Source organism: Anas platyrhynchos, chromosome 9, assembly GCF_047663525.1.
Source record: "Anas platyrhynchos isolate ZD024472 breed Pekin duck chromosome 9, IASCAAS_PekinDuck_T2T, whole genome shotgun sequence".
In the NCBI taxonomy this organism is placed as follows: domain Eukaryota; kingdom Metazoa; phylum Chordata; class Aves; order Anseriformes; family Anatidae; genus Anas; species Anas platyrhynchos.
This window is the reverse complement of record NC_092595.1, coordinates 817,875-832,403: the sequence shown is the minus strand read 5'-3', so window position 1 is coordinate 832,403 and position 14,529 is coordinate 817,875. Positions and strand designations below refer to the sequence as shown.

At 58.0% G+C, this 14,529-nt stretch overlaps 1 protein-coding gene across 18 annotated transcripts in view; it reads right to left on the bottom strand.

Annotated features, from left to right (window-relative positions):
• Nucleotides 1-14,529, bottom strand: part of MBNL1 (muscleblind like splicing regulator 1) — a 65,506-nt gene that overhangs the window by 19,924 nt on the left and 31,053 nt on the right. For 16 of the 18 annotated variants that reach the window (XM_027464637.3, XM_027464626.3, XM_072042670.1 and 13 more), the window contains 2 exons: nucleotides 5,186-5,356; nucleotides 1,721-1,921 (listed from right to left, as the gene is read on the bottom strand). In XM_027464637.3, coding sequence (XP_027320438.1) covers nucleotides 1,721-1,921; nucleotides 5,186-5,254 — 270 coding nt within the window. In that variant the 5' untranslated portion in view covers nucleotides 5,255-5,356. Of the gene's footprint in view, nucleotides 1-1,720; nucleotides 1,922-5,185; nucleotides 5,357-5,827; nucleotides 5,847-13,434; nucleotides 13,554-14,529 lie in introns of those variants that run through there. The other 2 variants (XM_027464640.3, XM_072042668.1) reach the window with 2 other exon arrangements.

Genomic DNA, 14,529 nt, shown 5'->3' with positions numbered 1-14,529 from the left:
CCTGCGTATCGAACTGCTTAAACTGCATTTGCTGCGGGGAGAACAGGAGGAGGAGAAGCCCCCCCGCCCGCAACAGGCACTATTTTTGTACGAGCGGTTCCGTGTGGAATCGCAGAGCTGCTGGGTAAACTGCAATGTGCTCCCGATCCCAGCCAAAACAAACAGCGAAGCTGAGCAGCTGGGAGGGGGATGAAGCTGGATGTCTGTGAGTGATCGCACAGCTTGGGCACAGCCAGGGGAAGGCCCTGTCGGAAAGGCAGGGCTGAAAGCAGAGCGGGCAGGGACAGCCCTCCTTCAGGAGGGGCTTTTTGCGGGCTTTTTCTGGTTGTTAAAACCTCTTCTTACTGCAGACCGTGCCTCTGGGTGTGCTGTGAGAGCACCGCTCACAGCTCCCCCGTGTGCAGAGCAGCCTGGCTCTGCAGTCGAGCATTTCCCCGAGCAGCTGCACAGGGACAGCACAGAGCCCCTGGAGGACCAAATCCCACACGTGGAGGTTCCCCTGCCGCAGCCCAGCATCCAGTAGCTCCCCACACATCTCAGTCACAGCCTGAGGCCAGCACAGCCTTGGCTCCGCGGGCAGCAGGCAGCCCCGAGGCTGTCTGCTCGGGGAGGCTGGGCCTCCTGTAACCTGAACACGCTTTGGGAAACTCTTTCCTCGGAGAAAACAACTCTAAAAGGGGAAGTGATGCGATCCCGCGGAAGGGGAACCTGCGCTGATGTAAGCTCCGAGAATAGTGGTGGCGGTGCTGGGAGGGCTCGCTGCCCGGCCCTGCCCCACGCTCCTGCCTGCCTGCAGCCTGCTGCCCAGCTCCTCAGCCGGGGATGAAAACACCGAGAAAAAGCAATGAATTTCCCTTGTAAGCACACACAGACCCTACTGCTGCAGTGTGAGAAGAGCCCTACCACTGACCGGCTGCATTTTGACAGATCCCTGTTGCTCCTCCCACCGTGCTCCCTGTGTGCTCAGGGACCATCTCCAGGAACCCGGCCCCACAGCGCGCCCCCAGGCCCCGCTGCTGTCCCCACAAGGACCCGAGGTCCCTGAGAGTGGCCGGGCCCTGACCCCACGCCAGGCCCGATGCACGGCGCTCACAGAGCAGGGACAGCAGCACCAGGCTGCCCAGCGCCCAGCTCGCCGCGCTCCCGAGCGCGTGGCACTGCCTGGCCACGAGCCCTCGCTGCCGCAGCGCTGATACGGTGCCGAAAACACGGCCAGGCCTTCCCGATAAGAGAGATTCAGGGCAAGGGAGAGTAACAGCTAGCGAGGACTAGCACTTGTCAGGGCTGTAGCGAAGGATGATAAACAAGGCGCGGGAGGCCGCGGGGGGAGTGCCAGCAGCATGTGGCCAGAGCACAAACATGCCAGAGGCTGCAAGCGAGCTCCCCCCCGGGCGGCTGCAGCACGGCCCTCGCACCAGCTCCCGGCGCTCGTTACCCGGCCCGCTCGTTAGCAGCTGCTGGACACACAAATGCAGTCTCGGGGCGCCCCTGCAGCTACCACGGCCATCCCTCAGTGCTCCCGCTTCCTTCTGAGATGCAGGGCCAGGAGCAGAGCTGCAAGCATGAGCCGTGGTGGCACGCCCCCTCCATTGCCAAGACAGGGCGTTACCGGCTCCGGGGAAGCTCGCGCTGTTTTCTTTCACAAGCAACACATCGTCTGTCCAGGAGACACAATACAGGAGATAACTCGTGAGGGTAAATCGTGCCTGGCGGCTCCTACCTCCAGCCTGTCTGTCCTCATGAGCTTCTGGGCGGCAGCGGCAGCGGCGGCAGGGACCGGGACGCCGGGGTTGCCCGCCACCAGCATGGGGGCGGTGGGCAGGATCTCCGCCGGGACCAGCCCCGGGGACACGGGCCCCAGGTAGGGGTTGAAGGCGGCCGAGGCGTTGGTGGCTAAGCTGGGCGCGACTGAGAACATCGGCTGCAATCAGAGAAAAGGAGAAAGGCACTTAAACACCCGTACCCACCGTGCTGCCAGCAGCACAACCCCTTGGCCATCACCCTCAGATGGCAAAGCGCATCCGAAACGCGCAGGCAGCCCCTCGGTGCGAGAGCAGCCTGCACCAGGGCCCCACCACACCGCCAAGCCACACGCACCCCACACCAAGGACAAGGGCACTTCCCACCCTGATCCCAACCTGCCCCAGCTCACAGGCTGCGGATGTTCCGCACGGGAACAAGAGCAGGAGGTTGCAACCCGTTATTTTTATAAAATCGGGCGGGCTGGCCGTGCAGACACCGCAAAGAAGCACCGGGGGATGCTTTATTTAGACTAAATCTTTGAGCCAGAGAGAGGCCATGCAAATACTGTGGGCTTTTCTTTGTTTGTTTGTTTGTTTGTTTTAAAAAAAGAACCAGCTGCCCTTGCAGGCTGTCACATGTTGTGAAGATAATTAGATGGAGACCGAGCGGTGCTGTAAGCCCCAGTGCAGCGCTGGTGCACTGCAGTGAAGGTTAAATCCTGCTTCTGCCCCTCCGAATCCAGAGGCACTGTGCTAGCAGAGCAATTGCCAAATTAAACTTCGGCCAGAGTGTTTATCTTCAGTATCTAAATAAAGTAGTTACTCAAGGCATTTAGATTTTTCTTCCAAAGTAATTTTTAGAGTGAAAAACAACAACGAAGTTAATGCAGATCTTTTGCTGTTTCCTATCTCGTTCAGCCAGACAGCACACAGCACCACATGTTTTCGTGTTTCTGAGGAAATGACTGAATTGTTTGGAAGCAGGGAGCAAGTCCATTGGAAACACTGGACAAAAACACATGCAAAGGTTACAGGAGAAAAAAAAGCCTGAAATTTGTGTAAATGGGAGTAGTTTCTTTAGCGTGTTTGCCTTTTCATCCATGTGAACAACAAAAAAAGGGAATTTTTACAGGAATTAAAGTAGTATTATTAACTGCACTATCAATTAACCGTAATTTGCATTGTTGTGCTATCATCTGTGCAATAATGAACGTTCAGATAAAACTGGGAGACTGTCAGTGTGTAACCTGGGACCTGATTCCCATTTGCCTTCAGCCCAGTGAGCCCAGTAAGTACAGCACCTGAGAGACCATCCTGCTGATTTGCTACCAAGATCACTTGACGTTTGTGTAAATACCCCCCAGCCTTTCGGCCACCACAAGGTACCACTGTTCTTACCCAGCCATTCGTGTTCTGCCGGAGCTTGCACCTATCCTGCAGCCAGCTGCACACGTAGAAGCAGAACCTCAGTTTAACCATTACCCTGATGCTAGCCTGACTGTATAGCAAAAAGGACTGCTACTCCGAAGCACTGCACTAACTATTTTTTCATGTTTACCTAAACATTGCTGCCTATCTACACGCTGCTTTGTATAAAACCACGGGAGATGCATTGGGTTATCATTTATGAAACAAGCAGACCAAAAGGTAATGGAGAAGAACAGGTTAATAGGGAAGGACACGTGAAGTAGTGGCTTTTACTGTCTGCAGCACTTTGGCTGTTCAGCTTTGTCATAGCCCCAGTATGAGTTTGCTGGCACCAGTGCTGCATCGCTGTCCTCAAACCAGGAAATAAAATAAAATTGCGGCGTGTGTACACGTCTGTTTAGAAATTGAAAAATCACTTTGAGGTTGCTCTGAAGTTAAGGCACGTAAAGTACAGCCTGCGTCTGAGCTGCCTGGCCGCACACACACCCCGCTTGGTTTCTGATCAGGAGGCAGCGAGCAGGGGCAGCAGCGCGGTGCCACCGCACCCGCAGCTCACGCGCTGACGCCGCCTTAGCTCACTTCCTTCCTTCGGTGCTGCATGAAATTTTGTTTAACAAAAAGATGGCCAAAATGAGAAAACAACACGCCCTCTCTTCTCATGCTGGTAACTGATGCCAACAAGTCACTGCGAAGATCCCTCCAAAACATTTCTGCTTTTCTCCCCCACGTACACTTCTTCTTGAACCAGACGAGGCATAAAGCCCTTTGGAAGAGTAAGTCCGCATTAACTAAATCAGATGGGCTGCAGGATACTTACTGCAATTTGGTAGACCCCCAAAACATGGGGCCAAGTCACTATTTAGCACAAATACGAGGGCCATTTCTGCTCTGCTGATTTTTCCTAAGCATTTACTCTGAGTACAACCTGTCACAAATGAAGCAGTGCTGAAGAGCTCACTTAACGGAGCACGTTTCCTCCTGGAAGGTGTCTGCAGGTAAATGCAACTCGCCAAGTCCTAACTTCTCCAGCAAGGAACCAAAGAACTGTCAGGGAAGTGCTAACGCAGATACAATTATAATTTATTTCCCAATTCCCTTTTCCCGTGCTGCCATTTTACCCGTCAGAAGGCAGAGCTCCAGGGGGGGAAGCGCTGTGTGACCTTTACGCAGAATGCGCCAGCCTCCCCGGTGCGTTATTCGGTACCCTACAGTGTCTGAGCTACAAGGTTGTGTCCAAAGCTTGCTGGGCCACCTTTACCCATAGGTTAGCTGCATCGACCTCTCAGGACTGCGTTAGAGAACGAGCACAGGGCGTTCTGCTCTGCAGTGTGGCTGGCTGGCAGGCGCCCACCACGGTCACCGCAGACCGAGCCCCATCCCTGCGCTGGCGTCAAACCCGGCACTGTGCACGCGTACCAGAGAGGAACACGTGTGGTGCACTGTGTGATTACACTGCCCTGTGGCCAGATGAGAGGTTGCTGATAGCCCTTTTCCCCTGCTTTGCCTCTTCTAGGCAGTGTGGTTATCAGCAGGCGCTGCTCCCCCTGCCCAGCCCGATCTGCCGGTGGCACACAGCGGCCCGGCACACGCCGCGCAGCGCGGGGCAAGCTTTGCTCTCTGCTTACAGCGGGCTGTAAAAACCCAAGTCCAGTCCAGCAAGTAACTCTGAGAAGGTTCCCCTGAATGAATGGAAAACATCCAGTGGGAATCTTCTCAAACCCAGGAATTTCCTCGAGCACAAGAAATTGCAAAGGAAACGTCTGTTTACTGAACTGCCACACAGATCGCTCACTTTCTCAAAATTAGGAGAGATGTTACAAAGATGAATTAATTCAACAAAACATGAAGCAACGTTGATTCAGGCAAGGCAGAATGAAGCAGTACAAAGACAGACTAGCCTCTCGCTGTTTGATTTCTCCACCAGTTACCAACTTTTGTGGGCTCTTACAGCCACCCGTACCCCTTCAGCCTACACCAGCTCGTGGTCACTGCCCCAAGCCCCAAAGCGCACGTACCACAGGCTGCAAGGGGGCTCCAGGCATCATGGCATTGGCAAGCTGCATCTGCTGGGCCAGCATGGCCATGTTCTTCTGCTGAATCAGGTTATTGCGTCCATTTATCTCCAGCTGCGTTTTTAAGTGTGGTGGTGGGTGAAGGTATTTGCAGTTTTCCCTTGAACATCGACCCTGAGGAAGAGAATGAACAGAATTGGCTCAGGCAGTTAAAGGCAAATCTTTTTTGTTACGTCTGGCCCAACCAAACCCAGCAAGAGGCTCCAGCTCCCTCCTGAAATGCTCACGTACCGATGGGAGCAGCTGCACAGCTCTGGTACCAGCTCCTTGCTTCACGTTTCCAAACTACACATTTCTGCAATACAACCCTAAAGAAGCAAGGAGGCCCCGGAGCCCGAAGTGCCCCCACCAGGAGCACCAGCGGGGCAGGGCCACGACCCAGCAAGCCGTGGGCTGGGAGCACCCCACTCCCTCCTGGGGAAGCTTTGTGCACTAACTGGTCCTTGCAAGTGTAGCACTGGAGCCCCAACTCTCACCAAAGGGATGGTAAGAAAAAGAACAACAAACAATTATAAAAGAGAATTGAATCCTTTTCTGGAAAAAACATGTCCTTTAAATTACAACCCTTTCCCTTTATTCATTCACCTTTGAAATAAATCCAACCAGGAGCAATGACAACGCAGCAGACAGCTGTACTTTCAGCAAGGAACCATCTTTATCGGGAACCAAATTAATTCAATACAGCTTGACCTTCTCCTGCAGCCTTGCTCAGAAAGTTGGGATGTCTTCTTGCTCCACGGTCCAGCAATCTGCTCTGTGCGCCCGTTTCTGCCCCCGACGGCCAGCACAGACGGCTCCGTGCCACCCACCTCCCCGCTGGCAGCCCCATTTCTGAGCTCACTTCCTCAGCCGGCATGCAGACGTCGGGCCGATAGAACCCCGCTCAGAGACGCGCACGCACAGCTCTGCCGGGATTTTTGGCCAGGCACGCAGGTGGCACAGCCCTGGTGGCACCGCTGCGCAGGCAGAGCCCGGCGCTGCTCTGCTCGTGTCAACTCTTCCTCTGATACAAAAACCCGCGCTAATTATTGGTACCACTAACGAACGTGGGGCCAAATTACAATTTACTGGTTGCCTGGAAGATGATTATCCTACATTAGCACAGCGTAGAAATCAGGTTTAATTACTGCTAAGTGCGCCACAAGGAGCTGCACCACGTGTTCCCTGACTCAGAGGAGCAGTTCCCGGCCTGACCCAGGAATGAAACTGATCTCAGCTCTTACTTAGCAGTGGGCTTTAGGCTGCTCCGTGCCGCCCCAGGCTCAGCCTGGAGCCTGGCATCCTGTTTGGTACCCCATGGCCTTCCGATGGATTTCAGAAACCCCAGCGTCATCAGGCCAGAAGGAACCACTGCCATGACCTAACGCCATGCCCGCTGGCTCCCAGCAGGGCATGAGCCTTCCTCTGTGGTGTCCTGGTCAAACCCAGCCCTCTTCGCTCAGCAGCTGGTCGTAAGGAGGACAGGAGGACGATTCACTTTAAGGCCAAAGCTACAGACACACACCCCTGCCCTGGGTGAGCCGTGCTCACGCTCAGCTCCCATTAGCTGCAGCTTTCTTCCTGCTGCCTTGGATCCTGGTGCAGCCGTCTGCCTCCAACCATTCTGCGTTTTCAGATGTGAACAAACTTTCCAAAAGAAGTGCAGGCCTCTCTGTTTGGGAACAGGCTTTCTGTTCTTGTTTTCATTCCACGGACCTTCAGAAATGGTCCGCAGAGTGCCCAGGAGTCAGAAGCCACAGGCCAAAAGCCACCGCCAAAAACCCTGCCCCAGAACAAGGACTGCAGTAATCCCTCCTGTGCTGCGAGCAAGTCATTTCTTAATTACCTTCTCATTACACCCAGCTAACTTCAGACAACAAAGTTTAAGGCAGACTTTCACCCTCTCACCCCTCGAATTTTTTTTTTGTGGACCTTTTCTGACCCCTTTTCTGCTTTTTCAAGCATAAAAGCATCAATACTGCAAGCAAGCAGGTGCTGAGCAGCACAAGCTGGGCACACTGGCACGGCCTTCGTAACACTGCCAGCACCCTGGCAGCATTTTAACTGAATCCTACTGGGTTAAAATAGGTTTTATTAAAATACCTATGCCCCTGCTATGTGCAACACTCTATCGGAGATCCCACCTGGAGAACCAGCCTCCGTGGGAGATGAACGCGCCTGTGCCTGCGTCCCTCGTACAGAGAGGCAGGAGGAAAGCCCCAGAAACGCCGCTGCTCCGAGCAGGGCGCGAGGCAGCCCGCTGGGGCTGTTTGTTTGGGCTGCTTCTATAACCGAGCAGCACGGCCCGCGTTACACAGCGCTCACTGCCCCGCTCGGCCGCTGTTGCCACAAGGACTGCTCACAGACAGCGGGCTGGGGGCTGCCTGGCGCTCAGAAGGCCGCTGGCCCCGTACCATGGAAGCCCCCTGCAGACGTGCAGGAGCTCCTGCTCCTGCCCTGCCCACGGTGCCGATGCCACGGCGGGGCTGCGGGCACGGGGACACCCGCACCGGGAGCTCCACGTGGCCTCCACGTGCTCCCGCCGGGAGGATTTGTACCACGCGCTGCTGCTCAGCCAGGGCCTGGAGCCAAATTAATTCTCCAATTAAGAGCTGTCGCTCAGCGGCAGGGCCCCGCGGCAGCACCACGCAGGGTGCCGCGATGGCCAGCGGCAGTGCCAGCACCAGGAGCCCCCGCGCCCCGGTGAGCCCTGCGGTGCTGCTCAGGCTTTTATTGCCTGAACACAGCAAAGCAGCAGCAGTCCTGGTGCAGAGCTGCCGCAGGTTCATGGTTTGTGACTCGAAACACACACGGCTCTCTGTTAGGGAGCATCAGTTCCTCCTGCCAGCAGAGCTCAGCCACTGCACCCCAAGCAGGAGGGCGGTCGGTACGGAAAGCCCAGCCCCTGCCCGTAAGTGATGGAACTGCTTGTGCAGATGCACACGAGTCACGCAGGAAAGCATTCAGACATCGGCTGCGTTTTGCTTTTTAAAACACATGGCTCGCGCCTGCTTTGTGGCAGTAGCTGTGCTCCGGCCCAGCGAGCACATGGTCGGAGAAGTTTTGGAAATATCAAGCAAAGAGTTACTGGGAGGGCTCCACCGACCCGACCTGACAGATTCCAGCCCCGGTGAGTCAGTGGCTGTGCTCACCCCGAACCAGACAGCGACCCAGGGCCACACCTCTGGCCAGAGCCTTCCCAACCATTTACGCCCCTGCCCGATGAGGAGATGGCACGGGCTGGGGTGCTCCCACACAGCTCCGGGGCACAGCCAGGGCGTGCTGGCTGGCGATGGCCACTTCTGGTTCCACACAGCACGAATCGTCCCGAGGATCCCTCCGTCACACCTCAGGGACACTGAGCAGCTCCGGAGCTGTAGCAGGCGGCACGTGCCGAGATGGGACAGTCAGTGCCTCGTGCCCTGCTGGCAGGGATGGAACCCGGCTGCATGGCTCTGTTTCTGCAAGTGATTCCAATGTCTAACATGACAAACAAACAAACAACAACACAACACGACACGACACAACACAACACGACACGACACAACACAACACAGCCAGCACAGCACAGCAAGGCCCGGCAGGCCCTGTTCCTGCACTGAGCACGGTGCCGTGCTGCGGGAGGGGACCCGCGGCGAGCTGGGCTGCTGCACCCGGCTGCGCCCGGGGCTATTGCCAAACACCTCCCAACGATTGCTTTGTCGCCTGTTTCTTTCTGCGGCTTTATGGCTGTTATTGCAGAAAGGAAAAGGAGGAGGAAGAGGCCTTGCTGTGCTGCTCCGGGTCACGCTGGGAGGTCCGTGCCAAAATCAGCGCTGCAGGACCAGCAACAACACGAGTCTCTCCAAGCCTGGCGCCACAGGGCACCCAGTGCGCTGCGACTCCAGCACCGAAGGGCCCTCGGCAGTGCCCCCGCTGAGCTCCTGCAGCAGCAAACCCAAACCCGTGGTCCCTGTGCGGTGTGCTTCAGGCGATGCCACCCGGCCCCATAAACACTGGCTTTGCCCTTGGGTGGCGCAGGAAGAGCCCCAGCTGACGGCACTGCCCGTGTGGTGACGTTCTGTCTCGCCTTGTTTTGGCAGGATGAGATCTCGGGTACAAGAATTAAATGCATTCAGCTACCAGTTTTCTATTTTTTAATGACCTCTGCGCATCTTCTCATATCCAGCACAGCCATAAAACACACTGAGGTGGCCACGTGATGACAGCCTCGAGTGTGCACCTCATGGATAAAAATCTCAAATCCTCCTCACTTATCACCCGTGCTGATTGCGTTTGTACAGTTAGACAGGCCAAGGATCTGTCTCACTGTCCTGAAACTCAGCAGCCTTAAAGAAGGCGAGGAGCGAGCCCACCCCAGCCCCGGGACAGGGCCACCTGCAGTGTCCCCACACAGCATGGGGCGGCCCCAGACCCCACAACCCCCGGCCTCGCTGCACCCCAGGCGCCCGGCCCCGCACAGCGAGCACGGGGGGCACGGGACGCTGCTGGGCAGGATCCCAGAAAGCCTGTCTCTGAACTCCTAAAGCCATCAAATCCTTTTACAGCAATCTCTGGTAATCCGCATGATCCTTACTCAGGCATGTAATAACCGACGCTCTGGGGGAACAGGAGTTACTTGCTGCCAGGAGCAGCTGCTCAGCGCCGCAGCTCCACGCAGCGCCAGGCGGCCGCGCACGACACACAGCTGCAGGCACGTGGGAGTCTGTCCGTCCACATCCCTGTTCACAGCTCCTCGTGTCCCTGCCACTGCCTCAGCCAAGGAGCAGCCTCGCGGCCCCCCAGCCGCTCCCCGCAAGAGCCGGGCAGTTCCCAGGTAAGTGGCTGAAAGCAGCAGGAAGCAGGAGGCCTGGCAGGTTGCACTGGCACGGCACGGGGATGTGCTGCAGCACCGAGCAGCACTGCCAGGCTTCCACCTGTGCTGCTGTTACAGGGCAGGAGGCAGGCGAGTTGTCAAGCCCCACGTCCGAAGGGACAGCACGCAGCCCTTGCTCGGCACAGCTTCGGGAACGGTTCGGGTTATCTCAGCTGGACGTGAAAAGGGAATGCCACAAGAGGGGCGACACAAGGAACGTTACCACACACTCTCTGAAGAGTCGGCATACTTAAGAATTGCCTTTTGCCTTGGCAGAGCAGGGTGTGAAGCCCTCAGCAGGTGATGAACAGCGCTGTCCCAGCTCACTGCCCGGGTGTGCAGGGCAGGTCCTGCCCCGCCAGCTCCAGCGGGATCGCTGCTGCTGCCCGCACACCTCATGTTCCCTCGGACCTGCGGGCATGTGCCATACCAGAAAGCAACCCTGGCTGTTAAGGTAATGAAGTAATACATGAATAGAGAGGACTAAACAAATAGACGCAACTGTTTCCATTGGTTTTTGCAGTGCGCTGATACTTTAAAAGGCTCCTCTGCCTGGTGGAAGCCAGGAGGTGGTGGATGGCGACCTGAACTGGGCAATTTGCATCCTCACCCCCGAGGAAACACGCAGGAGCAGTCTCTGTTATGGACGCTGTATTTAAAGCGGAATTGCCATTGTTTAAAAATAAAGCCTTGCTTTTGTGATTTCAGGAGCGCACAGGGGCAGCCAGGGGAGCTCTCCCGTGCGCAGAGCAGCGTTTCAGCTCTCCCGCACACACTGGGCCCTGCTGGGGTGAGCCTGGTGCGTGCAGGGGGCAGCCGGCAGCCTCCGAGCCCCCGCCGAGCTGCAGGGACGTGGGCTGGGTGAGACGAGGACGCAGACTGCAGTGCCCTCTCTGCCTGGCGGCCGCTCAGCACAGCAGCCTGCCAGCGCCGCACGGCCCCTCTGCGCTCACGGTACGGTCACTGCTGAGTAACAGCAAAACCAACGGCACGGCAATAAATCGGGCCCCGTGCTCACACAGCACACCCACCGCCCCTCGCCACAGCTGAAGGGCAGGGACGGACAGGAGTTCTGTCTGTCCGTACTGCAGAGCGGTGCCGGTGTGGGGTGAGACCTGCAGCCACGTCCCCGACCCCATGCGGCTGGGAGCACGGCCCGAGGATGCCACTGCACCCACAGGGCGTCAGGGATGTGGCCTGCACCACAACTCTGAGATCCTCTCCTCTTCTGCCTCGCAGATTGAGTATTTTAAATCTTGCTATCCCCTTTGTAGTGCTTTTCCCTCCTCTTATCAGCACAGTATCCAGACTATTTTAAATACAAATGGAATAAGTTCGTCAAGCAAATAGTTTACTGATTGAAAAATAACGAGCTTGGATGGACTGAAACCATTCCGAAATTATATCCCAAATTACCCAACCGTATCGGTGAGGGAAACAGCCGTCAATACAGCACTTTGTTAAACTAAAGTTAAATGGCAAATGCCAATTGAAAAATGGAAAATTACTAATTTCAAAATATCAGTTAGCTCTGCAATTCTGCACAAGTGAGACGAAACTTCCCGGGTCTGCGTTTTGTGCACGAAGTGGGGAGCCCAGGTACAGCCCTGCAGCCTGCCCCGCGGCCACCCCAGCACCCCGACCCCAGCACCACCTCTGTCACTGCCCCACTCCTGCGCCTCTGGGCCTTCAGTTGCTGCTCCCAGCAAAATCTCTTTCAAGCAAATTCAGGTGTGAAAGGTTCTTGGCCAGGTCCGTGTCCGCACTGGCACTGGCCACCCCATTGCTGCGTGCCCCTGCCCTGAGACAGCCAAGGTGGAGGCAGGTGGCTGTGCCAGGGGTCGGCTGGAGGCTGGACCCAACCTGCACCTCCTGAGCTCCCGCTGCATTTGGGCACTTCAGACAAGGGACAGCACTGACCTTGGACCGACCGAAGGAGAGCTGAGCTCTGTGGGTGCAGCCGGCCCCAGATCCAGCCAGGGCCTGGGGAAGATGCAGGCCTTCAGAGCCTTGGAGGAGACACTCAACGCTTGGCAAGACTTATCTGCATCAACCCTGCTGGACTCCCTCGTTTGGCAAGGATCCCGCTGGTACAGGCAGCTTGCAGCTGATTTTGGCATCTGGCAGCTCCGATGAAAAACTGTCTGATGTTCCAGTCAAAAATTGGAAACTTGTGCTCAGGACCCGAGGCCCTCTCCCACTCAGGCGGCCGCTTCCACCACTGCCAAGGCAGCTGAGGGAGGAGCAGCCGCTCTCCCTGTGCGCAGGAGCTACTGAGCACACAGGAGCCGAGGGCCACGGTGACCGCAGCCTGGCCTCAGCCCGTTTGGAGATGGCCGAGCTCCTTCAGCGCTAGCACTTCTCGGCATCATGAAATGCCCCATGAGGAATACATGTGACAGCTAAATTCAGCGCTGACAAAAATGCAGAGCCACCAGATCTCCCCAAAGCCTGCCCCGCTCGGGCCCCCCCAGGCAGCCAGCAGCACGCTGCCTCCGCCCTGGAGGATGGGGGCGAGAAGCTGGGCTGGGAAGGACAGCGTGTGAAACCGGCCAGGGCCTGAGCTCCTCGGTATCGACAGGGAAAGTATCTTCAGGTACTTAAAACGTTCCCCTGAACTCAAGGTCAGTCACTCAGATGCGAGCTCTCTGCGAATCGATACCAAAGCCCAGAGAAATTATTTTCAGTGCATCCCACTGAGCAGTGCTCTGAGACGCTGCCTTCCACAGGCAGGCTCACCGCCACGATCCCTCCGAGAGCTTCACCAGCATCCTCGCGGCCCTTCAGCCACACGGTGCTGCAGTCCCTGCTCGCTGCAGCACCCCGGAGCTGGCCAGCACCCGCAGCCCCTCAGCACGCCTCGCCCCCACCTCCCAGTGCAAGCCTTCTGCCCCCGCAGTGCCAAGGCCACCAGCTCCGCTCCTGCAGCCCTGCAACGTGGGCAGCGACCCGGACGGCAGCGGTGGTTAACGGGATCACCCCATGCGTCCTGCCATGGCCACAGACACAACCCCCCATCACTCCCTGGCCAGCCCCGTCCTGCCCCAGCACCACATCCCCGACAGGCACCAGGGAGCCTCCGCCTGGTCTCCTCCCTCCACCCTCACCCTGCCCGGCATCCCTATGGCAGGGAGCTGGGCCCCACACTCACCGCCACCAAAGGCACCATGCCCTCACCCCCCGCAGGCAGCACACAGCCGAGCACGGCCCCACAGCACCCCACATCCTCAGGCTCAGGGCTGGCTGCCCGCAGGGAGCTCCGTGGGGCTCCCGCTGCCCCACCTGCCCTGCCACCGGCCCCAGGGCAGCGCTCGACACATCCTCACCTCCAGCACCCACCCACCGCCCCGGTCCTTACCTCCAGCAGAGCGCGGGCGCCTTCCTCTTGCTCTGGCTCAGGTGCAGGAGATGGGCATGGTTGGGGTCCGCCCGTTTGCCACGCGGGGAGCTGCAACGGGGGCCGCAGCAACCGCACAAGCCAGGGCAGGCGGGCGGCAGCTCCTGCAGCGCCAGCCAAAGCACGGGGCAGCTCCTGGCCTGGCTGCGGGCGGCGAGGGGGCTGGGACAGACACCCCCGCGGCAAGCAGCAGCGCTTCCCTCTGACCCGCAGCTGCTCAGCCCCCCGCTTGGCCCCGCCAGCCGCGGTAGCTGCGTGCAGCCGCACGACCCCGAGCACTCGGCGATGGATGCGGCACGGAGGGGCTCTGCTCCAGCCTGGCGCAGTGCAGGTGGTTTAGCTGTGCACGTGAAGTGGGGGGAAGGTAAGCTAACATACAGGCCTGGGACAGGCAGCTGCGGCTCCTGGAAGCCTTACCCACTCTTGTAAATGAGAATCTCTGGAACTGGGTAGGGAAAAGGCCTACAGAAAACGAGGAGTGCCTCATTTATGGCATTGCTCACTGCCACACAAACTATGGGACTTGTATGGGAAAGGACACATCCCCGTGTGCCAGCCAGGCCGTGCAGCAGGAGGCAGCCGGCCCCACACCTCGTACCCGAGGCCTGCAGCCCCGCCGGGCCCCGTCGCTGTGTGCACTGGGGGCACGGGGCAAGCCCCGAGTGTCCGAGCACGGCGAGGCCATGAGTCACCGACATGTGGTCACCCCCCAGACAAAAATAGCTTGTTTACGGCTCCGCTGGGTTATTTTTACGCGCGGGCAGCGCTGGGTGCCCGCGGTGGCTTGGTGCCGCTGCCCTGCTCACGGCGGGTCCCTGCCAAGCCCCCAGCCCCATCCCCACACCCACCCCAATGCGCCTTGCCCTGAGCGTGCAGTGCCCGAGTGTACTGGGTCTGGCAGGACCCATCCCCAGGGACAATCACACCGGCACACACTGCAGGTGGGCCCAGCACAGCTCTAACACAGCGACAGCCCGACCTGCCCTGCCGCGGGCCGAGAGGTGGCTTCCTCCCAGGCACCCTCACAGCACACTCATGGAGTAACTGCGGGAGCTC